Source organism: Emydura macquarii, unplaced genomic scaffold, assembly GCF_026122565.2.
Source record: "Emydura macquarii macquarii isolate MOO-44397 ecotype Brisbane River unplaced genomic scaffold, CSIRO-AGI_Emac_v2 contig_2063, whole genome shotgun sequence".
Taxonomy (NCBI): Eukaryota; Metazoa; Chordata; order Testudines; family Chelidae; genus Emydura; species Emydura macquarii.
In genome coordinates this window covers 2,165,255-2,191,499 of record NW_027132200.1, presented here as the reverse complement: position 1 = coordinate 2,191,499, position 26,245 = coordinate 2,165,255, and the positions used below count along the sequence as shown (strand labels likewise).

At 38.9% G+C, this 26,245-nt stretch overlaps 1 protein-coding gene across 1 annotated transcript in view; it reads left to right on the top strand.

Annotated features, from left to right (window-relative positions):
* Nucleotides 1-26,245, top strand: part of CSMD1 (CUB and Sushi multiple domains 1) — a 1,845,645-nt gene that overhangs the window by 1,072,263 nt on the left and 747,137 nt on the right. The window contains exon 6 of the mRNA XM_067558441.1: nucleotides 13,200-13,312. Within this exon, the coding sequence (XP_067414542.1) occupies nucleotides 13,200-13,312 (113 nt within the window). The remainder of the gene's footprint in view (nucleotides 1-13,199; nucleotides 13,313-26,245) is intronic.

Sequence of the window (26,245 nt, the reverse complement as noted above, 5' to 3'; positions counted from 1 at the left end):
TGTGTTTTATCTGAACCAGTTCATCCATGCTATGATTTTTCTTTCTGAATGTTATTACTTTACCTTAGTCCCCACTCAATTCACTTGTTGTTGTGCAGCATTTGTGCACTTTGTCCCAAATACAGCAGGAAGACAAGACAAGACACCAAGAATGTGCTTTAACTAAGCCGCAATTTTATTAAGGAACACATCTGGAAACTAAAAAAAAGTAGTAAGTAAACTCATTTATTCATGTCTGAATATCGGTGACATCATAGCCGAATTTTCAGAAGCCTTTACGATCCATCACTAACTTTGAACACTCAGCAGCTGATCTTCAGTGATCTACATACCATCCATCCAACTGCTCGCTGGTCATCGTCTACAATGATGAGTCCCAAACATTCCTTCCCTTATAATTTCCTCCAAGTTATTTCCACTTCTCTGCCTAATATGACCAAAGTACATATGTTTGTGTCTGTTGATTTCTGCTCTCAGGGTTGGCTTCTCTTCAATAATATTTCTGTCAGGAGCAGAGCTGGCTCCCAGTTTGGTTGCTAGGCAACTGAGCAAGCTCATCTGGGCCCAGTGAGCCTTCTCCAAATGGTCCTACTTCCTGACTGGGCAGGAGAGCCTGCAGCCTGCTACTTGAGTCTTGAAGCGGCAGCAGTACAGTGACAGTTCAATGGGTTCAATAGGTAACCTGCTTCTGCCTCTAGCCCTTGTTCCAGCCTTCAATAGTGCCCTCTCCAATCTAGTCTTTGTCTCCCTGCTCTTCTCCCTATCCTGATTCCAGTTCTGTCCTTTGACTGATTCTGGCTTCATCCTCAGAGTGGAATCTGAGTCCTGGATCTTCACTTGCCACTACTTCCAACTGCCACCGAAACTGCCAGATAAGGTCCTGCTCCACTCACCATGTAGACCATACAGGCCCTGGCAGCTTGCAAGTTTTAACATAGGCATTCATCTTTTTACCTCTCCAAGAGATATGCAAGCGTCTTCACCAGCATCACATCTCAAAAGCTTCAGTTTTCTTCTTGTGAGCAGCATTAATTTCTCACAATTCACATGCATAAATTGCTATGGAAAAAATAAGATTTACACCAGTTCCTCCTTTTTACATTTCTAGATGCCATGTTTTTTTCCACACTTTCTTTAGCAAGGCCACAGCTGAGCAAACCATACTTAGCTTTCTTCTGATGTCTTTGGAATAGCCTCGTTAGTTGGATATATATGATCCCAGATAATTAATTTCATCTACTGCCTCTACAGCTTGTCCGTTAATCATGATGCTTACATCCTGTTTAAGTTAGTTGTGTCAATGTACACATATTTTGTTTTTTGTTGCATTTTGGAATAGTCCATATTCTTCACTAACTGTTTTTACAGACTCCAACATCTGTTGTATTGCACCAGTGGCTATAGCAAAGAGTTTCATGTTATCAGCATATCTGAAGTAGGATAAGAAGTGTCCACCAATTTAAACCCAGCTCCTTCCACTTGGTCAAAACCTTCCAAGCCTTGTCTTATAACAAACTCTGTGTACATGTTAAAGAGGGTTAGGGACAAAATGCATGCTTGTCTCACACTCTGCCCTGTGGAAACCTACTGCGAACTATCTAGCAACAACTCACCTAGTGCAGGTCGTTCTGCTTTTATTATGTTGAATCCTTTTAATTGCTTGTATTCAGAGAGAGAGAAACCAACACAGGAACACAGAGAGATGCAATACAGGGAGCATCTTTATTGAACTAACACTAAAACCAGCCAGGACTGGCTGAGCTATCCCCTAATAGTCTAACTCTATTGCTATGGCAACAAGCTAAGCTCTGTTGCTATGGCATCCTAGGCCATTAGGCAAGACACAAAAAACACAACACATTCCATCTGCTGGAGGACTGCCATTCAGCTGGTTCAAGCACCATTTATAGGACCCTCCGCCCTCTACTCATATAATGGTTAAGGGAGCTAATGGAGAGGGGTTTATTTTCTTTCTATACCTGACATTAGGAGCCTCAACCCCATTCCACGCCTTCTTTAGGAGATGCTGTCTCCCAGTCTGTTTCCAATCCCAGTTTATTAGGGAAATGGATACACACACCCAGGGGCTTGCCCTAGCAGGAACTAGCTCTCCCCCACCCACTTTCAGGGCCTGGAGGAGCTTACTCTCTCCCACCCCATCACTATGGCCCTGAGGCTGGAGGAGTTCTGTGCCCCACAATGATTTATGGAGAGAGTTGCCCCTGCCTGTCCCCCCTTGTGCATGTCCCTGCACACATCCCTTGATGACTATCTGTGCTGGGCACCTGCCAAGATGCAACAAAATTAATGTTGCAACCTAACCTGCCAACCGGGTCTCTGAGCTGCTGAAACAACAGTGACAAACCCAAACCCTGCCTGGGACAGTTCCTTCCAGCCCAAAAAGGCAACTATCACAGCAATGCCCCCAAAACCTCATCCTATTCTACTCCTAATGGGAGAGATTTTCTTCCTTGAGCACCCTATTAAATGGGAAGGGTTTATAAACTCTCTCCTTTGGGAACACAGGAGCTCATAGGCTTAAGATGTACCCTCCTGTTCAACCACTCAATCAATATTTATATTTTATCAGTAATGCTCACGCAGACAGAGATGTTCAGCATATACACATTGTTATACATAAAGTAGGGAATGTATTCATATACAAAATAGATTGAGAACATTATAAAAAGAGTTTCTCCTGAATTTAGCAATTAGCAAATATTTGTCAGTGAAAGATGGTTTGAAGTAATTAACTAAACGACTTACAAATAGATACACACATATGAAATATTGACACAGGTATTTCATTCCATAGAAATTTCTAGGAGTAAGTATTTCTTATTAAATTTAAGTTATATTAAGAAGAACTAGAAAGTCCCTCTTTGAAGTCTACATTAGATTATCAAAGGACTGCAGTAGCAGCAGTTTTAATAACATTTGCAAATATAACCAGGTTTGACACTAAAATGATTTTTTTTAAATTTTTTTCAATTAAAATGCCCCAATAATTTTGATATCTTATGTGACTAAAAGTTAACATAAAGTGATGCTCTCTGATAATAACTTAAATGGAGAAGATCTGGAGAAAACTGTCTGTTGCAGAGCTTTGATATTAAGAAAGAAAATAATAGCAGCTAATGTTTTCATCTGAACAAGTATATAAAACAAAATGTACTTTTGTTTCCTTTACAGATTTGTTAAAATTGCACTGAATATAATTAAAGTGTAATGCATCCTTTGCTATAATTTAATACTGTTTACATTTCACTTTCCCAAGGTTCTAAAATGAGCCCTCTATTTTTTCTGCTCAATTCCCTTTGTTTTTTAACTCATCTTTCTTCACCCATTTTGTCTTATCTACTTTGTCAACCTTTCTGGTTTTGTCTGATAGCTAGACAGTGAGCTCTCTGGTCCAGACTGTCGTTGTTATTTGCCTGTACAGTGTCTGCTTTACACTGGTGCTCCACTTAGGACTAAATCAAGACTTGCCTCTCCTCTTGTGGGTTCCAGGACTAGCTGCTCCAAGAAGCAGTCATTTAAGGTGTCAAGAAACTTTATCTCTGCATCCCAGCCTGAGGTGACATGTACCCAGTCAATATAGGGATAGTTGAAATCCCCCATTATTACTGATTTTATTATTTTTATAGCCTCTCTAATCTCCCTGAGCATTTCACAGTCACTATCACCATCCTCATCAGGTGGTCGGTTGTATATCCCTACTGATATATTCTTATTATTCAAGCATGGAATTATTATCCATAGAGATTCTATGGTACAGTTTAGTTCATTTAAGATTTTTACTTCATTTAACTGTATGTTTTTTTTCACATCTAGTTCCACTCTCCCACCAGTACGACTTACTGTGTCCTTCCAATATATTTTGAACCCTGGTATTACTGTGTCCCATTGGTTATCCTCATTTCACCAAGTTTCTGTGATTCCTATTATATAAATATCCTCATTAAATACAAGATACTCAAGTTCACCTTTCTTAGTATTTAGACTTCTAGCATTTGTAAATAAGCACTTTTAAAAAAATGGCACTTTTTAGCTGTCTGCCATTATGTGATGTAATTGAATGGGACTCTTTTTCATTTGACTGTTTCTTATCAGATCCTACCCATATTTTATCATCTTCCATCCTCTCCTCCTTAAGAGATATAGAGAATCTCTATTAATAGATTATCCTCTAAGGGAAGTCTCTGCCCAAACCACATGCTCCTCTGCACCCACTGGTTTTCCCCTAGCCCTTAGTTTCAAAACTATTCTATTGTCCTATTGGAACAGAAGAACCATCTGAAGAGGCATCAAGTCCCACATATTGCCTGTGTACTCCGATTCCATAAAAAAAAAAAGCATCTTTCCAGAAAATAACTTTAATTGTTTGGAGAAAAGTCGGAGTCGCTAGAAATAAAATGAGCAGCTATAAAGAGAGAGAGCAGCTTTTTATATCCAGAACATACCATTTCCCATCCAGGTGCTAGCACAAAGAACCACACTAAATCCTTTTATTACTGCTTAGATTTTTCTTATTCTTCTTAATTGTATTACAGTACTACCGTGAAGTCCCAACTAAGTTCAACACACCATTGTGATAGACAGTGCCAACATATAGTAAGAGCTAATACGCATAGTAAGAGCTAATCAACACATAGTAAGAGCTAACGTTTGTGATATAAAAAGACAAGACAAAGATTGCATGGATAAACAGTGGCACAAAGGCATCTTGATTTGGTCAAGTCAAAATATAAGGTCAAAATCACTCCCAATCTAATATTTTATCCACAGGACCATGCAAGCGAAATTGGGCAAAATTGTTCTGTTTACAACCCAATGTCTTTTCATCTGACAATCTTGTAACAAAAGAGAATCAAAACTATGGTTAAGGGATATGATTTTGGTAGACTTGGGCAAAGAAAGGTATAGTTACAAATTTGGTGTTCATTCTGAACCAGTTTCCCCAGAGCCACAGACTCTGAAAGCTCTGGGGTTCCTGGTTCAAGAGAAGTCTGCCTGGCAGGCTGCTCCAGAGCACCACACCCTGGATGCCTGGACCTCCATCAGCTCACCAGGAGAGCTGCCAAGGAGCCAGGCAGGTTCCTGACAGAAATTCCCCATAAACCACTACATCCCAACTCAAATCAGCACCAGACCCTGCCAGACAACCGATGCAAAACCTGTAGACATATCTCCACTGCTACAATGATAAACACACCCCACAATGCACCTTTCAAGATCTATGGATACTACACATGCCTATCACAACATAAGTTATACCACATCCAGTGCACTAAATGCTTCAAGAGCAACTATGTGGATGAAACCAGATGGTCATTATGCTCTTGAATGAACTCACACAGACAAAAGACAAAAACACCATATCACCTCTGGGTGAACACTTTTCACAAAGCGATCACTTCTATATCTGACCTATCAATCCTCATCCTAAAAGTAAATCTAAAAGAAAATCTGCACACCTTTAGAAGATGAGCCTGGGAACTTAAATTCATAACATTTCCTAGACACTAAGGACTGCCATGTCTACACTAGCACTTACGTCGGCAAAACTTTTGTCACTCAGGGGTGTGTCAGGCATAAGTGTTTGTATGCACAAAGTTATGTTGGCGGGAGTTGCTCTCCCACCAACATAGCTACTGCCACTCGTTATTCTGTTGACGGGAGAGCTCTCTCCCATTGGCATAATGTAACTAAATGTTACAGTAAACTTGTAAATGTAGACATGGCCTAAAAACATGGACTGAATAGAGTCACTAGATTTATGGCTTAGTACAACAATCTATAACCCACTAACAAGATGCCCTCCCCCTCCTTTTCCCTCTGTGACTGGAGGAGTGTTAATGGGCCACTTCACCTTGAATGGTCGCTTGAAATATGTGTTAAGTACTGATACTAACCATTCTGTTCCACCTTGTATTTAATTGTGATACTCTGAGTGTGTTTCCCAGACCTGAAGAAGAGCTCTGTATAAGTTACAAAGCTTGTCTTTCTCACCAAAAGAAGTTGGTCAAATAAAAGATATTACCTCATCTACAATATCTCTCTAAAAACCTGTCTGTCAGGCAAGCTGCTGTCAGAACTTGGGCAAAGTTGAACAGTCTTTGCAAAATGTTTCAATTTCACCAAATCAGCAAATTACAACCAAAAAAAATTGTTTCTTGGAATTTTTTCAACTATCTCTAGTTTTTAGTTTTACATGCAAACCAAAAATAAGCCTTGGTGTAGGCCTGTGTAACTTCATTCAAATAATTTGTTATCTGAGAAAATTTTAAGACAGCTTTTCTCAGTGCATTTCAGATTTTGAACAGAAATTAGTTACTGAATAAAAGTTGAATGACTGAAATCACATGTCATTTATTGAGGTGCCTTGGATGGTTGCTCAAGCTGCTCAGCAGAAGCTATTATTACTTATTATCTGAGACTGCATTTTATGTTTTCTTTCTGAGCTATTCAGAAAGCAAGAATAGGATATTAAAACTAAAAAGAATGAGTACCTATACAGTGTAAACAAAATCATGAGAGTTTATTTGACTGGATGCTATTGTAGGCATTGGCATCCTACAAATTTACTAAGTTTTAATCAGCTATTCCTTTCAGTTCCTTAGAGAAAGGAATGCTCCTAGTCGTTTTTAAAATTCCTAACTTGTCCTTACAGAAAGTAACTATACAGTGCTGCCTGTCACTAGGAAACAGAAGTCCATGCTAAGAAAAAATTGGAGCCATTACATAAGTTTAAGAGTCAATAGGCATAATTGTCAAAAATTGTAACTGTGTTCTAGAGAATAAGGTTGATTTGTTAGAACACTTCAACCGGAGATAAGAGGAAAAATTTCTTCTAGTCAAGATTTGATTTTCAGCATTAAATAGATACACTAATTTTGTTATAAAAATATTATACTCTATGCTGAAGGTCAAAAGCTTGACTCAATAAAGCTTGACTAAAGATTGACAGAAGCTGTGAATGGATGATAGGGAATGGATCACTTGATGTTATTCATTTCCTCTGAAGCACCTGACATTGGCCATTGTCAGAAGACAGGATACTGGGCTAGATGCACCATTAGTCTGACCCATTGTGGGCATTCTTATGTTCTTAAAAATTCATTTTTTGCCATATTAATTTAGGTTGAAATATGAAAATATAAATTAAAATATAAATTGAATTATCATGTTAATTTCCACCATGAAACAGTCCAAATCTTGCAAGCTGCAAAGACAGTTTTGCTTATGATTTCTTTTACTCTCTATATTTTTCAAAATTCTGTGTGTACCTCCCCATCTCCCAAAATACAGTACATGAACAAAACCATGAACATGTGTGGTGAGAGGAAGGCATTATTGATACTTGTTTCAAATACTCCCTCATGGAATGATACAGCCATCCTCCAAAGATCCTTAAATACTTATTGCCTTCACCTCCACCTCCACTGGATTTTGGGAGATAGTACTTGCACCAAAAGCTGATAGTAACAGCAAAAGCAAAGTGCAGTGAAGTGGTACCAAAGCTTTTAGGGAACCCCAATGCCCCCCCAACATTTAAAAAACTTTCATTAACATAGGTTTGATGTCATTGGTGGTTTTGTGTGCATGGGGTCTCTCACATCAGCCATCATTCAATGATGTAGGTGAACAGAGTGGAAGGAGAGCACATTTATCATGGGACAGCAATGGGAAATTGAGTACACTGGCACGCTGAGACAGTCAAGAAGCTTAATTAATAGTCTTGCTCTCCTCCTTCTTCCCAGTTCAGGGAAACAATTAATAGGAGGGGGAAATGGAAAGAAGAGCTTTAGCTGAGAGTGCAAATAACATTTTCTTTTTCAAAATGAACAAAACATTTCTATCATTAAGACATTTTTTCATAAGAAAATGTAAACGTGCTTTCCTAATTTTCCCATATAACCAATTATTGTAGTTGCCACAGGGAAATGTGTTCATGAATGATAGGGGTGGTCGGCATGATCATGACTATGAGATAGTCCATGAACCACGCTTTCCAGTAAAAATTGGTCCACACTATGAATGGGACAAGTAAAATAACATGGTGCTGTCTACAAATTCCTTATAGTCTAGATAAACAACATATTAATGCAGGGAAGTAGTGAGAAGCTGTTTGATTGAATGGTGAAATTGTCATAGTCACATATTAAAGAAAAAAAAACGGTTGTAGTAATAAAGGAAAAGAGAAATCCTTGAAAATTTGTTTTCAGGCTATCAGCCAAAATAAACTCAGTGTTTGCACTATTCCCTAAGTATTCCCACAACCTTACTTAGATGTCCAATGTAATTAGTAAGTTGTTACCGGTGGCCACTCCATGGTCCTGCAGTTTCATAATTTGATATTGGATTCAATTAATAAAGAATTAAAGTATAGGAATACAATTAAAGCCAGTCAACATGGTTTATGAAAAATAGAACTTTTGTAAAACAAACCTGATTTAATTCTTTGATGAGATTACAAATTTGGTTGATAAAAAGTAGCTGGGTATATGTAATATATTAAATATTTAAAGGTGTTTGATTTAGCACTCACGACACTCTGATTAAAAAGTTAAAATTATACAGTATAAATTGAACAGACATTAAATGGATTAAAAGACTTGCCTAACTGATAGATCTCAGAAAGATGGGGAATTATTGTTGAATGGGAGTGTTTCTTGTGGGGTTCAACAGAGATCAGTACTAGTCTTGATTCTGTTCAACATTTTCATCAATAATCTAAAAGCAAATATACAATTGTTGAAGATAAAATGTGCAGATGTATTGTGTCTTTAAATTTAATAATAATAATGTGTGATTGTCAAAATAACAGGCTTAAATGGAATAATTTAATAAAAAAATTATCAAATATTTATACAGCACTATACAGAAAAAAAACATATGTTACCAATATTTGTGAAAGGTAAAAAGAGCTGGCCCCTGTTGCCAGCAGAATACATTCCCCAATCTAATTCCCAAATCCTCTTTGCTGTTTAGAGTGTGAGACCAATATATTCATTTTTGGAGTAAAAACATTTCCCAAAATTAATTTCACTTTGTGTTTTTCAAATTCTCATGTTAACTAATTCCTAATGGAATTTCTTGTATGGTATCTTAGGTTACATGATCAATAAAATAAAGGGATTTTTAATCCAATTATCACTAAGAGTACCTGTTGCAACAAGCAGTCCCTAGGGAGTTAAAAACTTCTTTCAATGGGTCTTTATTTCATTTACCACAGAAAACATCTGCAACAACAAATACCTCTCATCAATAACAGAACATAACTGGATCATTAGCAACCTTTATCAATTACCTAGTCTTGTTTATCATAAGATACTTCTCTTGATAACTTTCATTAGTTTAAAGGGGTCTTTTTCCCTAGATATCTAGACTCTCACAAACTTAGAGACACTGAGGATGATTAGGTACAGCCCAATAAATACTTCATTATATGAATTCTGGCCACCCACTAGGTTCAGGTTAAGAACCAATGCTGTGAGGCCGTAGAATTCAGTCACACTTTTGGATAACACCATAAGGATTCTGGGAGAACAGTTAATAAGAAAACAATTATGAGAGTTTAAGATACAAAAATCATTAAAGTTTAATATTTACTGACAGATGACACAATGATTGTTGGAGTGTTGAACACTGCTAAAGGAAAGGGTATTCATATAGAATGATTTGAATCACATGGTAACATGGACTTATTTTAAAAAAGTACATTTTAATAATCCAAATGCATAATTATACATGTAGGAACAAGGAATCTCTATACCTAGAGATTGGGAGAGTGTCTCCTGAAAAATGGACTCAGAAAACCATCTAGTTAATCATCTAGTTAAAGAAATATGGGTTGGATGAATGGGTAGAAAGCTGGCTAGATCATCAGCCTCAATGGGTAGTGATCAATGGTTCCATGGCAGCTGGTAACAAGCGGAGTGCCTCAGGGGTCAGTCCTGGGGCCAGTTTTGTTCAACATCTTCATTAGTGATATGGAGGATGTGCTAGATTGCACCCTCAGCAAGTTTGCAGATGACACTAAGCTGGGGGGAGTGGTAGATACCCTGGAAGGTAGGGATAGGATACAGAAGGACCTAAACAAACTGGAGGATTGTGACAAAAGAAATCTGATGGGGTTCAACAAGAAGTGCAGAGTCCTGCACTTTGGACGAAAGAATCCCATGCACAGCTACAGACTGGGGACCGATGGGCTAGGCAGCAATTCTGCAGAAAAGGACCTGGGGTTTACAGTGGATAAGAAGCTGGGTATGAGTCAGCAGTGTGCCCTGGTTGCCAAGAAGGCTAATAGCATATTGGGCTGCATTAGTAGGAGCATTGCCAGCAGATTTCAGGAAGTGATTATTCCCCTCTATTCGGCATTGGTGAGGCTTCATTTGGAGTATTGTGTCCAGTTTTGGGCCCCCCACTACAAAAAGGATGTGGACAAGTTGGAGAGCGTCCAGAGGAGGGCAACAAAAATGATTAGGGAGCTGGAGCGCAAGACTTATGAGGCGAGGCTGAAGGAACTAGGCTTGTTTAGTCTGCAAAAGAGAAGAATGAGGGGGGATTTGATAGCAGCCTTTAACTACCTGAAAGGGGGTTTCAGGGAGGATGGAGTTAGGCTGTTCACAGTGGTAGTAGATGTCAGAACAAGGAGCAATGGTCTTAAGTTGCAGTGGGGGAGGGTCTAGGTTGGATATTAGGGAAAAAAATTCACTATGAGGGAGGTGAAGCACTGGAATGGGTTACCTAGGGAGGTGGTGGAATCTCCATCTTTAGAGGTTTTTAAGCTGTGGTTTGACAACATCCTGGCTGGGATGATTTAGCTGAGGTTAGTCCTGCTTTGAGCAGGGGGTTGGAGTAGATGACCTTCTGAGGTCCCTTCCAACTCTAATATTCTATGATTCTATGATGTTTACTTTGTGAACACTTCACAGTGTATGTGCTATATTCTACTTCATATTTGGCAGTATCTATGTCATATTTACTTCCCTGGCTACTCCCTTTCCAAGGTCAAATTCATCCCTCAGAAAAATCAGTGTAATGATTATTATGGCCATGTTTTACTATCTAGCCTTTCCCCTGTATGCATATATTAGTTCTAATTCTGATCCAACTACAAAAGAAGAAAATTTGCACTGAAGTTTGTTGGAGGTAGTGACTGTGAGAACAGAACTGGCAAATACCGTGAAACCCCATCAAGGTCATGGAAATTACAATACTTGTCACATAGTAGAATAAATAATTTGCTCTGTCTTTTTTTTCCTTTTTAGAATATAGAATGTTACCTATTCATATTACCACAAAATATATCTTTTAATGGGATGTGGTGATTTTCAGGCTGACAGTAATTAAGGGCCCAACCCTGCAAAGGTATCCAAGTAGTCAGATGTCAACAGCCCCACAAAGTCCCACTGAAGCCATACATCTGTAAAGCTCTCTGTAAGGCTCTCTTAGAAGAATCAGGATATAGAGGGCAGGAGAGGATCAGAAGTAAAGAACTTTTAAAGTTTTCATTCAGAAGAAACTGAATTAAAAGATCCCTACAATGTTTTGAGAATTCAGAATACGAAACAAAAATATTAAAAAAGAAAGGTATCATAGCAGGAAAATCAATACTTGTTATATTCCCAGGTACCCTAAATTTAGAGACTCCTAGTAGCTAAAAGTACAGTAAAAGTTATAATTAAAGGTGCACTATAGTAAGTAGTAGTTGTTTTATACATTTTCAAGAGCACTCTGTGACGCTTTGTTCCCTTAAATTGAAGGGCAGTGGTGTTTGACTCTGCACTGTGGACTGTAACAGTGTAATCTTGTGAGATGCCAAGTGATCAAATCACCAAAAAATAGGAATCTCAGGACATCATTCCTGTTATTTTTAGAAGAATTAGATAGGAAGCCATCTGTACATTTATTTTTATTCCTGTTCCCTACGGTAAGTATTTAATATTTGTTTGATGAGCTGCAGCCCTTTCCATACAGGGGATGTGTTCATTTTAAAATTTCAAACAGCACCATTTATGTAACTTAGAAAATTGGAAAATGAAGTTGATCCAGAATTAATAAACTTTGATATTGTGATCAGGTATGATAGAACCTCCGAACCTGCATTCGACGAATCTGGGCAAATTTAAATTTGCACACACACAAACAGCATTCTGTTTCTTCAACAGAGTTAACAGTAGTGATATAAGAAGGAACACATTATATTACTAAGTGTTCATTACTTATACAACACACGCTTATAATATGCTATGAAGATTGATTACTAATCTAAAGAATCTTTATTTGTCAAATCAACACAGTCATTTGTTCAATAAATAGGAATTTAGATTGTGCACAAAATTCTGTTTACAGTTAACCCTGGTGAAAATCCGGTATAACTGACAGAAGAAATTGGCCTTAAGCAACGTTTTGCTGACTTCTTTATTCCAGTCTTTAATTGTAAGATGCAAAGTTCATACAACGTATATATTCAGAAGAGATCCCAGATTTACACAAATCCCAGAATCTTTATTTGACCCCCTCACACCAGTTTTTAATGGGAGTTAAATGAGCAGTTGAATCTGAACTTTCACTGATATAGGGCTTCACACAAAAATATGGTTTCTGAGGTCTGGTACATGCAAAAACTGATCGTCTTCAAGTTCACACACTTTCATTTCCAGAGAGTTTTTCTTGCTAGGCTAATGTCCTTGTAAATGAGATATATGAGATGAAACATTTATATTGTTCTTCTAAAGTTAGTAACATTTCATTTAATGCAGTGCATCGATTTGCTACTGAATACCATTCTCTGCAACTGTTTGCCAACATTTCAGATAAATATAACCTAGTTTTTGCATTTTTGATGTTTTTCATAGGCTCACTTGCTACCTTTTCTGCAGATAAGTTAGCTACTGAAACGAGATACTTTAGAAATTTCTCTCCCATTTCAGTTCACATAACAATGATGATAGTTTGGAGAAACTGTTGACCATCAAATAACTAGCTGGAATGGAAAAACCTTCCCCCAGTATAAGTAACTAGTAAACCAAAAGTACATCAATAACAGAAACTAGTGCATCACAAGTGTCAGATGTGCGATGCACACTGTGATCAATATATTTAATTTCACTTGGTCTGTTTCCTTTTAATCAATCTAAAATACAAGTTTTTTTGCTTCACCATATCTTAAATAAGATTTTTTTTTCCAGGTTGACTGGCATGAACCTGCCTTCTCCTGTTATCAGCAGCAAAAACTGGTTACGACTCCATTTCACATCTGACAGTAACCACCGACGGAAAGGATTTAATGCCCAGTTCCAAGGTAGGAAATACAGAGTGTATCACCTAAAATAGTGTGAATAAAACTGGTGGACATTTTTCTTTAGAAACCACAAGTCTGTATAGTAAAAAGCTAAAGTCTAGATTCTACTGTCGTTTGGCTGAGTAGCAGCTACCACTATATTATAAAATAAACACTTCAGAAATTCATTTAACATTGTTTACACGAAAAGTAGCAACATTCTCTGAGAAATGTAGCTCTAGGGGTATGTTTATCTGACTTTTTTACATTAGATAAATTGCATGTGTGTGATCTCTTTTTGTATTAATTCAGATCTTTGCTTAAAATTGTGAGTAGAATGCAAGCTGCAGAAAATCTACTCCATACAAAGATGGGTCTCAGTGATGTCTTCCTTCATTACTCATAAGCAAGCTGTTGCCCTGAGGGTTACATTCATCATTTGGAAATTTAACCCCTCCCCAACCCAAGATAAAGCACATTTCAGACTACTGAATAGATCTGCATATTCATCTTTATTACAAAGCAATGCTGCTGTCAGTTTTTGTCTATGACCACCTGGATATTCATCAAAATGCAATTTTTCTGGAATGGAATCTTCATTGATTTTTGCACTTGATAAATCATCATTCAAAATCAACGATTTTGTAATTAAATTGGAAAGAAACAGGAGAACATCCTGTAAGTCATGAATACAGATGATGTAGCAGCTGAGTATACTTTCAAACCCTGTACTTACACAGGTTATTTGTTACTACTTTTTCCCCAAATTCAGTTAGTTACTTCAGCTTCTTACAGTAATTAGGCCTCTTCATAGTTTAAGACTCTTTTTGTCACTCCTCAGTAGGATCTATATTCCTCTGCACATATGTCCTGTTTACTGATTGTTATATTTATATGAGATATGTAAAAATAGATCAAATATATCTGATACAATATCTATCATATCTTTACTCATGTACTTTTAAAATCATTGTGAAAAAAGGGTGGATTTTTTTCTTCTTCTCTCAGTTCAAAAAAAATTAACTAAAAATGCATATCCACTTTATCGGTTATTAAGGTATGACAGCATGTGTAGTATGTCATTGCACTTAGAATTTGTTTATACAAATCTTACTGAGGCTGCATGCAGTGAGACTTTTGGCACCTGGTAACTGAAGTGCACTACACTACATAAAATTTGATCCTAGATCCCATCCACCAACAATTGTAAAGACACTATGGGTCATCCTGTCAACCCACCAGGAAGTTAAGGATCTATGGAATAGTCATGGTAAGACTGGGGCAAAATAATGAGACAACATTCTAAGATTTACAAAAAATCTATCTTATGCCTGACTACACAAGATGGAATTGCAATTTAAAGGAAATACCTACTGAGATTATAAACTCAAAATGGATATTTGTTGCACTGTATAATATATCTGACTTTTTTATTTTGGTGGCAGAGTAAAACTTGGCTTTTGAAGAACAGTACTCAAATAACAATTTAAGGTAGCTTAATAAATTGCAAATTCTTACTGTTATTTGAAATCTCCTTTTCTAAGTGGAAGTATCATTTTAACATGCAAGTTTATGCAATGGTACTATATTAATGTAAGCGTTTCGGGCTCCGTGGGAGGCCACAGTGGCTTCCTACAGGGGAATAACTCGCTCTTGGCGAGAGATCAGTCTAGGCAATTCGCCCTCCGGCAGGGCGAGTGAGCAAGGAGTCTATCGCTCCAACCCCTAGGCAGGGTGAGCAGAGGCGGATCGCTCAGGCCCTCAGGCAGGGCGAGCGAGCAAGGAGTCTATCGCTCCAACCCCTAGGCAGGGTGAGCAGGCGGATCGCTCAGGCCCTCAGGCAGGGCGAGCAAGCAAGGAGTCTATCGCTCCAACCCCTAGGCAGGGTGAGCGGAAGAGACAACAGCTTTCGGCGGGGTCAGGAGAGCAATTCTCCTGGGGTGGCTAGGGCAAAGGGGAAGGGGAGGGGGACGCAGGCCCACCCGTCTCCACTGCGTCCCAGCCCAGGGCCCTAGCAGTGGCAGAAGCGGCTGCCACTGTGCCGGCGGGGCTCCCGCCGCAACACACCGGCAATACGGCAGACTCAGCCACAGGCCGTGGCTGTCCCTGGGCTACTTCCTCCCCACTGACCCTAGTACCTTCTGCGTCCGTGTCCCAAGGGTAGTCCACCTGGGTTAGGGCTGCTAGTCCTTCCTCGTCGACCGGGGGTAAGGCAGGAAACTGCTCTTCAGGGGGCAGCTCCTCCAGGTCGTTGTAGGTTGGTGCAAGCGGCTCGGCCTCAGGCAGCTCCTCCAAGTCTTGCCCCGCTGTGGGGAGGGGCTCGGCGGCCGGCAGTTCCTCCAAATCCGGTCCGGCCTCCGGGGGTGCCCGCCACTCGGGCGGCTCTGGGGTCTCGGCCCAGTCTGGCAATTCCCGAGCACGGCCCCGGGCTCGAGGTCGGGGTAACTCGGCCCAGTCGTCCTGGCCGGGTTGCCTAGTCCAGCTCCTTGAGGGCCCTATCCAATCCCCGGGCCCAGGTGGGGCCGGGGTTTGTCGGCGGCGGTTAGGCTCTGGCCTAGGCCTCTGCTGGTGGGGCAGCACGTCTGCCTCTGGCAGCACTCTCAGCCCTACTGAGCTCAGGGGCCAGGCTTTTATCCTTCCCCTTCCTGTTGGGACTCCGCCCCGCGGCTACCAATTGGCCTGGCCGGATGGCCCTATCACGGCCCGGGTCTCCTGTTGCCGGGCAGACTCTGGGGCCGGGTGTGAGTTGGGCCAATCAGAGCTCTCGGGTCCTTCCCCAGGCTCTGACTCCGTGGGAGGCCACAGTGGCTTCCTACAATTAACTATAAACAAATTGCAATTCAGTGAATCTCAGCAAAGCAGAATGCATTAACATGTGTCAACAAGAAGTAAATGAAGTCTTATGCTGGAGTCATGTAAAAACTTAAGAAGGAAAATTGCCTTTCAGTACTAAAATATCTATTATGTTAAATCAGAATATTATTCAGTTCATCATACGTAGCTATGTTAATTCTTCATATTGTTTTTTTATGTGGTAGTACACTAAGTAACCTTTAAAGGTATTTGATTATAGACAGAGCTCTCAGTGAGTCTAGTAGATAAAGTTGCCTTATATTTTCTATTATAACATCCTGTTTTAGTTGCTTATAACTACCAAAATTCAGCCATTCGGGCTACACATTTCCATGCTGGGTATCTGCCTCAGACTGAATTCTTTTGGAATATTTCAGCAAAAACAGTGGCAAGGATGCTGTGTGAAAAATAGTATGTGATCATGTTACTGCCCTGGCAGAATCACCCCTTCTGGTAGACACCAATCTGCTGTACTGGACCCAACCTTTGGATTCTGCATGATTCTAGGACTCCTATATCTCAGTAATATCCAGATGCTGCCTCTAGATATGGTCTCTTAAACAGACTGCATCTATTTGCCGTAGGCCCCAAGACCAATGCCGATCCCCTCCAAGTTTCCCCAATTACTTAAGTACCGATCCAGAGCTCCACCCTCATGGGTACTATTAGAATTCTTTGAGGGTATACACAAACATGTGAACAAAAGTGATCCAGTGGATATAGTGTACTTGGACTTTTAGAAAGACGTTGACAAGATCCCTCAACAAAGTTTCTGAAACAAAGTAAGCAATCTTGAGGAAAGGGAATGTCCACTCAGGGATCTGTTAAACAAAGGGAAACAAAGAGTAGGAATAAATATTCAGATTTCACAATGGATAGAGCGAAATAGAGGGGTCCTTTAAGGATCTGAACTGCGATCTGTGCTATTCAAAATATTCATAAATGATCTGGAAAAGGGGTAAACAGTGAGGTAGCAAAGTTTGCAGATAATACAAAATTAATCAAGATAGTTAAGTTAAAGGTGACTGTGAAGAGTTACGAAGAGATCTCACAAAAGTGGGTGACTGGGCAACAAAACCATGCTCTGATGTGTCCCTAACCTCTGTTTGCCAGAAGCTGGGAATGGGCAACAGGGGATGGATCACTTGACGATTATGTGTTTAGTTCATTCCCTCTGACGCAGCTGGCATTGGCCACTGCCTGAAGACAGGATACTGGGCTAGATGGACCACTGGTCTGACCTAGTATAGCCATTCTTATGTTCTTATGTAAAATAGCAGATGAAACTCAGTCTTGATAAATGCAAAGTAATGCACATTGGAAAACATAATCCACACTATACATACAAAATGATGGGGTCTAAATTAGCTGTTACCAATCAAGAAAGAGATCTTGGTGTCATTGTGGATAGTTCTCTGAAAATATCTACTCAATGTGCAGCAGTAGTGAAAAAAGCTAACAGAATGTTGGGAATCATTAGGAAAGGGATAGATAATAAAACAGAAAATATCATATTGCCTCTTTATAAATCCATGGTACCCCACATCTTGAATGTAGTACTGCTCACCCCATCTCAAAAAAAGAGATATTAGAATTGGAAAAAGTACAGAAAAGGACAACAAAAATTATTAGGTTTGTGGAACGTTTCCATATGAGGAGTGTTTAAAAAGACTGGGCCTTTTCAACTCGGAAAAGAGACGACTCTGGGGTTATATGTTGGAGGTCTATAAAATCATGAATAGCATGGAAAAAGTGAATAAGGAAATCTTATTTACCCCTTCATATAACACAAGAACCAAGGGTCATCTAATTAAATTAATAAGCAGCAGCCTAAAAACTAACATAAGGAAGTACTTCTTCACTCAACACACTATCAACCTGTGGAACTAGTTGCCATGCAATGTTGTGAAGGCCAGAAGTATAACTGGGTTCAAAAAACAATTAAATAAGTTCATGGAGGATAGATCCATTAATGTCTATTAGCAAACATTACGAAGGATGCAGCACCATGCTCTGGGTGTTCCTAAACCTCCCACTTCTAGAAGCTAGGACTGGATGAAAGGGGATGGATCATTCAGTATATTGTCCTGTTCTGTTCACTCCTTCTGAAGCATCTTGCATCAGTCTCTCTTGGAAGGCAGGATACTGGGCTAAATGTACCATTTATCTGACCTCATGGTCATTCTTATGTACTCTGCTTTATAGTTTCTCTTCAGGAACTATGTGATAGTTAAAGGAAGTAACACAGAGACTTTGGGAAGGAACATTTTAATATATGTAATTTACTCATAGAAAAGCACAAGCACCACAAATCTAGGCAAAAATCACCTGTACACAAGGCCCTCCTTCAGTTTTTTCATCCCTTCTGGCTTCTGTTCAATGTCCTCCAGGGAGTCCAGACTCTGCCTTGTGCTTAGCAAGCCTGTCCCTTTAAAAGTCAGTTTATAGCTATGTCCACACTACCACTTATGTCAGTTTAACTCAGGTCCCTCAGGCATATGAATAAAGCAAATGACTGAGTGACATAAGTTATACCAAGATAAGCTCCAGTTTGGACAGCACTATGTTGGCGGTAGAGCTGCTCCCGTAGACATAGTCACCACTGCTCGTTGGGGGTAGATTGAGTATGTCAATCAGTTTAGAGCTCTCCATCAGTTTAGAGCTACACTAGAGATTTTACAGCAGGTCAGCTGCATCGGTAGAGCTGCACTGCTGTAAGCTCTTTAGTGTAGACATAGCCTGTAATACCTTTTCTCTTCTCTTCTTACACTGGGATTTTCCATGACCTGGTCTTTGAGAGGAATTGTGGCCTCCATCCAGCTGTTGGTTGCTGATAGAGAGGAACATTAACAGTTAATGTCTCTGACAGTAGCCTCTTTTGCCCTATCAGGATAATGCTATTCAATATTTAGTGGCCATTGATGGCCCTGTTATACCTCCCCAGACAAAGTATTTGTTATGTGCCAGGATTCTACTAGTAAATGGATAGTCTAATTCACAATGACTGTTAGGATCATAAGTGATACTCACAAAACAAATATAAATTCATAAGATGACAGAGATAAAACTGTATGAAGTGTTTTTGAAGCCATGCTAGTCCCAGAATATTAGAGACACAAAGTGGGTGAGGCAATATCTTTTATTGGACCAACTTCTGTTGGAGGGAGAGACAAGTTTTCCAGCTTACAGAAAACTCTTCTTCAGGAACAGATTGTTTAGCATAAATAGTTAACATATTTTTTGAGGGACCCTTCAAGGTGAATTTGCCAATTACCATACTCCAGTCATCGGGGTGGAGAGCTGTGGGAGAAAGTAAAAAATAGTTCGATTGCTTGTGACAACTGTTTGTTTAAAGGTTATCTATTTTTTTTTGTCTTTTATCGTTTTTTGTGCGAATTCATTTGAGAACGTGGTAATTGTTTTATTTCACTTATATCACTGTTTTTGGGGCATTTAGTGAAGTGAATGAGGTATTCTACATGTTGTGATAGGCATATGTAAGACCCATGAATCTAGAAAGATGTATTGTGGGGGGGTGTTGATCATTGTAGCAGTGGAGATATGTCTACAGGTTTTGCATGTGTTGTTTTCACAGGGTTTGGTGCCACTTTTAATTGCTGTGTCCTAGTCTGAGAGAATCTTGCTTCTGATGATAAGCTTGGAGGGGTTCAGTGGATGTTTGAAAGCCCCAAGAGTGGGGGTGGGTCAGGAAAATTTCTTTCAGGATATGGTCCCCATCAAATATGGGTTGTAAGTATTTGATTCTACCCCATATGGGTTCCAGTGTGGGGTGTTAAGTGACAACAGAGGGGGTTTTATATCAGTCAGAGGGGTTTTTATATCAGTTTTGAAGATGTGACTAAAATGAGATAATTACTGTGCTCTCGAATGAACTCAGATAGAAAAATGATAAATGGCAAAAACACCATATCACCTACAAGTGAACACTTTTCACAAAGTGATCATTCTATAGTCCTCATCCTGATAGGAAACACCTTCCAAAGACTAGTTTGGGAGCTTAAATTAATAACTTTGCTAGACACTAAAAATCATAGACTGAATAGACATACTATATTTATTGATTACTACAACCATCTATAACTCACTAACACCCCTCCCAGGCCAGCTCCCCCTCATGCCATAACTGGAGAGGTGTTGATGGGCCACTTCACCTTGAATCATCCATAGAAATATGTGTGTGTTAACTTGTGCTAAACATCTGTTCCGCCTTGTATTTAGTTGACCTGAAGAAGAGCTCTGTGTAAGTTGGAAAGCTTGTGTTTCTCACCAACAGAATTTGGTCCAATAAAATATATTACCTCACGCACCTTGTCTGATAGATAATCACATATCATGTAATTAAATACTGTACCATAGTGCATACACACAGGGGTGCTGAATTGAGATTGCATGAGCAATTATTCTGAGTGCATATCTCTGTAATTTAAGTGTTCTTTAAGTTTTTTTGTTATATAATGTGTATATATTTTCCCACTGGTATGTGCTCATATTTCACTTATCTATCTATTTATTTTATACACTTGCAAATGAGTGTATAAGCTATATTTAAATGTTCCTCATAACTGAACGATAATTAGTATGCAGTCTACTTTTGAAAAGCTAGTACTACTTTGAAGAATTTAGAACTAAATATAATCACTTTTATGGGAGAACAAGCATAAAATAACAAATTAAAAATTAATGGACTTAAGCAAGCAATCTGATCAAAAGTAGAGTTGTGCAGGCTTAATTCAGTCTGAGATAGTTGAATGATTGATTAAAAGAGATTAAGGCACTATTGTTGCTTTGTAATTTTAGACTATTTGGGTAAAGGATTTAATCTTGAGATTTTAGTTTTTACTCAATAATGCTTCTAAAAAATAGCAATACGCAAGCTAACTGAAAATGAAATGATGCCTATTGTTGCTTACTCTTTTGAAGCTCAAGTTTAAGCTAAGTTTAAAATTGGTCACTTGACAGCCATTATCCAGCAAAAATGACTTCACTTATTTTGAGTTCATTACATTTTACACTAAGAAAATAAATCCCCTGTAACATTTAATAATGGTACTATTCAGCCAATCCCATTGTTATTTCATTGAGTTGATTGTCTTGATCTTAAATTCTTTCTACACAGAAAAGAAAAGGGAAAGAAGAGGGAAATGCAGTGCATAGGCAGCAACACAAACTCTTCAAAATCAACCCACACATAACGTAGAGTGCTGCATATTATTGTTATTGTCAGCAGGAACATCATGCACTGCTATTATCAGTTAAATTTTTTTTAAATTATTTTGGTTCACTGGCAGTTGCAAAAAATATTTTTTAAATAATCAGTTGGGTCAAACCAAAATCAATACTTTTTTCTGAATTTTTGATGAATCAAAAAAAGAATTTTTTTTGTTTCAGGTCAGACAAAACGTTTTGCTCAACTTGAAATAAAATGTCATTTCAGAATAAATATTTGGTTTGATCCAAAACAATTTTATAGCTGATTATTTTTTTAAATAAAAACTAAGGAAATAAAGTGTTAGGTTCATAAAAATGGGAATGTTTGTCTTATAACCTTCTGGGAACAGGGAGAACTAAGGTTCAAATCCTGCTCTAGATCAGGGATTTGAACCAAGGTCTCTCCCATCTTAGATAAATGTTCTAATTACTGGGGTGAAGGGTATTCTGAGGTGAGTATTTTTGTCAGTTTCTCTTGTTGAAGCTGTTCCACATTGTTTAAAGTGTTTGACTAGGCATTGTACCACACAAAGCGAGAGAGGATAACACTCTAGTTTAGTAGGAAAGATGCTCACGTGGGTTTCAATCAAGTTCCAGTCCCTCTGCCAGTGAACTTATTCATACAAAGTAGAACAGCTCCAGCAGGATAGATTCTCATCCCAGAATACCCTATAGCTGCAGGTTAGAATACTTCTCTGGAAGATCCAAGGTCAAATCCCTGCTCTGTGGGTGTGTGCACTCTGGAGCAGGAAGTTGAACCAAGATCTCCCTCTTCCCAAGTCAGTACCCTAACTGCTGGGCTAAAGATTACAAGGACGTCTCTACCACCTCCTCCAGTTTTGTAATTTGTGCAAAATCCTCATCTGAATCTTGCCTGAAAAACTTAAACATTTCATTTTGTTAATGTAAGATTGGTTTCAACATTTTTGTGGTGGTCTTTTTGTTTGTTATTTGGGTGAAACAGTTCATGCAGCTCTTCTTATAACCTCAGTTATTTAGCTTGCTGATGATGACAGCATATGTGATAGATAGTTAGGGAGGCTGGAACATCCCTCTTCCTACAGAACGTGCCTCTTTGCAGACTTGGGGGGAAATCTCTGCCCAGTAGCCATCTTCAGTAGTAAGGCTGATTGCTGGCAGTTATGCTGGGAATATGAATGGGAGAGGGAAACAAGGGAGGATTCCTTTTCGTATTTCATGCTAAAGGTCCTTCTGTGACCCCAAACTTCCCTGGCAAAAGAAGGGTAGATTCACTCAATTTCCCTCTCTTCTGCTAACAGTACCCACCCATGCTGACACAAAAGTGTTGCTGTGGAGTAGAGCTCTAAGTTTCACAAGGAGTGCACACACACTGTGCAGTTCCTTCTCCTCTCTTTCCTGCCTTGCACAGTAGAACAACACCAATGCTGTCATGGTTCCAGGGTCAGGATTTTGCACCCAGGTGTGTTAGCTGATCAAGTCTTTTAATGGTCTCTTAAGCACTGTAGAGAGAGAGCTTTTCTGTGTTCTAGCACTTGTCTTCCTCCTGCACAAGTTTTTGCAAAAGACAGGATTGAGCTCAAAGGTATGTGTGTGTAGCCTCACACACACACAAACACAAACTGGAACCAACATTCTTTTACTGTATGTATGATAATATAAAAACGTTAGCATTCTTTCCCTTTATATTTATTTATTATATTTATTCTTCTCCTTGAGTAGTTTAGACTATGCAAGTAAATTATTTCCAGGAGCACTGTCATTCAGGCAGTTCAGAAGATTATTATGAAAAAGAGTGACAATGTATTTGACAGTGATTCACAATAGTTTTGTGTATTTTTAAAAATTAGGAGACTTTGGAGTCTTATTTTCATTTTCAAAGAAAAGAACATAAGTCTCATTGCTGATTTTCCTATAACAAAGTATCCTTTGTAAATTTCTTCAATTTTACTTATTCTATTCAAAATTATTTATCTTTAATTTTTCTCTCAAGGAAAGTTTTCAAAACCAAGCCTAAAGAGTTCTATCAATTAGTGTATTCTATTGTCTACTGCATAAAACTGATCACTTCAGAGGAATGTTTGAATTAAATATGATGTATTGTGGTCAGTTAGGAGAGAGGGGCTTGGAGGGTATTAAGGTATTAAATGTTTTGATCATTATGAACCAGAAGTTATCTGTCTGCTCTGTTTGACAACCTTGAATATTTCAGGCTTAATAAATAGAAATCAGACAATGAAAATAATAGAGGCTGCAGAAATAAATCTGCATTTAATGGAAATGTGTGTGAAATAATGTAAAATCAATTTCAAGGTAAAATACATTCTTCTGTGATTTTTTTTTAAATCCACTGAAACAGCACATGAGAATTACATATATATTTTAGAGAGACAAGGTAGATGAGGTAATAACTTTTATTGGACTAATTTCAGCTAGTGAAAGAGACAAGCTTTCAAGTCACACAGTGCTCTTCTTCAGGTCCAGTAAAAGAGCTTGTCTCTTTTGCCAATAGAAGTTGGTCCAATAAAAGATATTACTTTACCTACCTTGTCTCTCTAATATCCTGGAACCGACATGGCTACAACTATACTGCATATATTTTTACACACAGTGCTAAAAATCTTTACAATTATGTTTTCAAGTAAGTTACAATGTCAGAGTGTTTATTATATTAACAGTAAGGCAAAATAACATTTCAGTGATTGCTGCTTTATATATTAGGGTAACTTTAGAAAACAGAATGAATAAAAATAATTCACTTATTCAGAGAAAGGACCATTATATCATCTAGTTTAACGTCCTGTATATCACAAAGCATTAAATTCACACAGTTACCCCTGTATTAAGCCCATTGTGCTAGGTGCTAAACAAATACAGAACGAAAAGATGGCCCCAGCCTCAGAGAGCTTACCATCTAAGTATCAGACAAGAGATATCAGATGGATATAGACAGATGGGGAATACAAGTGAACAATGAGACAATATTGTTTAGCATGATACAGTCATTTCTGCAAGCCTGTTATCAAGTTATTGTAGGCATTACAGCAAAGCAGAGTTTTAAAGAGGGATTTGGTGGAGAATAATGAGGTGGCTTGCAAATGTTTACAGGGAATGCTTCCCAAGCATATGGAGAAGCGTGGAAGAAAGCATGAAGATGCTTGCTTGAAAAATTAACAAACGAGAAGTGGCAACTGGCATCATGTGCTGATTGAAGATGAGCATCAACAGCTCAATAGTGAATGAGAGATGATAGACAGGGTGGAGGTTGACTGTGAAGGGCCTCGAAATTAAACACAAGCAGATTATGTTTGATGCGATAGAGAAGGGGAAGCCAGTGAAGGGATTTGAAGAGAGAGGTTACATTGTCAAAATGATGGGCTATGAAAATTAGGTTTGCAGAGGCATTCTGTATGGCTATAAGCAAGACAAAATTGCATTTTTCAAGGCCAGAGAAAAGGATGGTACAATAATGGGACATGAGATGATGAAAGCCTGGATGAGAGCTTTGGATGTGTGAATGGATAACAAAGGCCATATCTTAGAGATGTTATGCAGAAAGAATCTGCAAGATATCTATATAGATATATAGGAATATAGATAGCCTGGGTGTGGAATAAAGACATATAGATAGCCTGGATAGCCAAAACAGAGGTCTGTGTCAAAGATGACACCCAGGTTGTGAGCCTTAGTAACAGACAATGGTGGTGTTGTCCACAGTGATTGAGAAAGGAAATAGCAGAGGGGGCTACGCAGGTGGAGGATGGAGGAGGCGAGAGGGGGGTCGGGGGGTGGGAGGGGGCGGAGGCGAAACAATAGTGTAAATCTGAGCCGGCCAAGGTTAAACAATCAGCAAGATAGGTGACTTGGAAGCAACCCTTAAGGACAGATCAAAAGGATATTGCAATGATAAACAGGGCCATTCGTTGTAGATAGTTATCAAAGCCATGTTAAGTAGACTGAAATCTTTAACATGTTTGCCTGTAAGAGAAACAGAGTAAGTGCCAAGTGTATTTGTCAGTGCTTACCTATATCCTATTGGTAATCTAACAGTGTGATCTAATTAGCTTGTAGGTGCTAAATCTGGTACCTGTCTTGTAATTCTTCATTACTGTATTCTGTTGACTCAGAGATCAAAAAGGGATATTAACATTTAAATGGAGTTTGTGGCGTAATAATGTTATGATCCACATTTCTCTTGTAATTCCACATAGTGAATGCCTGTGAATGCTTGATAATTTGAATGGCCATTGCTAACTGTATTGTCTGAGAAAGGACCCTTTGAATAGAGGTCACAAACTGTCGGCTTGCTTTCATCAAAGCCTGAGTGGTTGAGTTACCTGTCAGGACCCAGGAGCTTCAACTATAAAGGAAGCTTCAGGCCTGATCCTTTTCATCTCAGGTCTGCTTAAACTTTTAACATAAAAGGTCTAAGCCATAAGCCTGAGTTCTTCTTCGAATACTTGCTCATGTCGATTCCATTGTAGGTGCATGTGCACCCCTGTGCACGGTTACTGGAATTTTTTTCCCCTTAGTAGATCCCGTAGGGTGAGCTTTAGCACCCTCTGTAGTCCTGCGCACATGGCATAGTATATTAGTTGCTGCTGGCCCTACACCCCCTCAATTTGTTCTTTCCGCCACTGATGGTTACTGGAACTGTGTTCTTGTTTGCTTCACTGAATACTGCTTAGCTGTAGTTTTTGTTCCACTTAAGTAGTTGTTAAGTAGTTGTTTAAGTAGTTGCTAAAGTTAATTGTTATTGTTCATAGCAGTAGATAAGGTAGTCCTGTTAGGGACCTCTCTGGGCTTCAAACCCTGTAAATCCTGCGGGAAGGCTTTCCCGATCAGCGACCCCCATGAACACTGTTTGAAGTGCCTTGGGGAGTCTTACAGGAA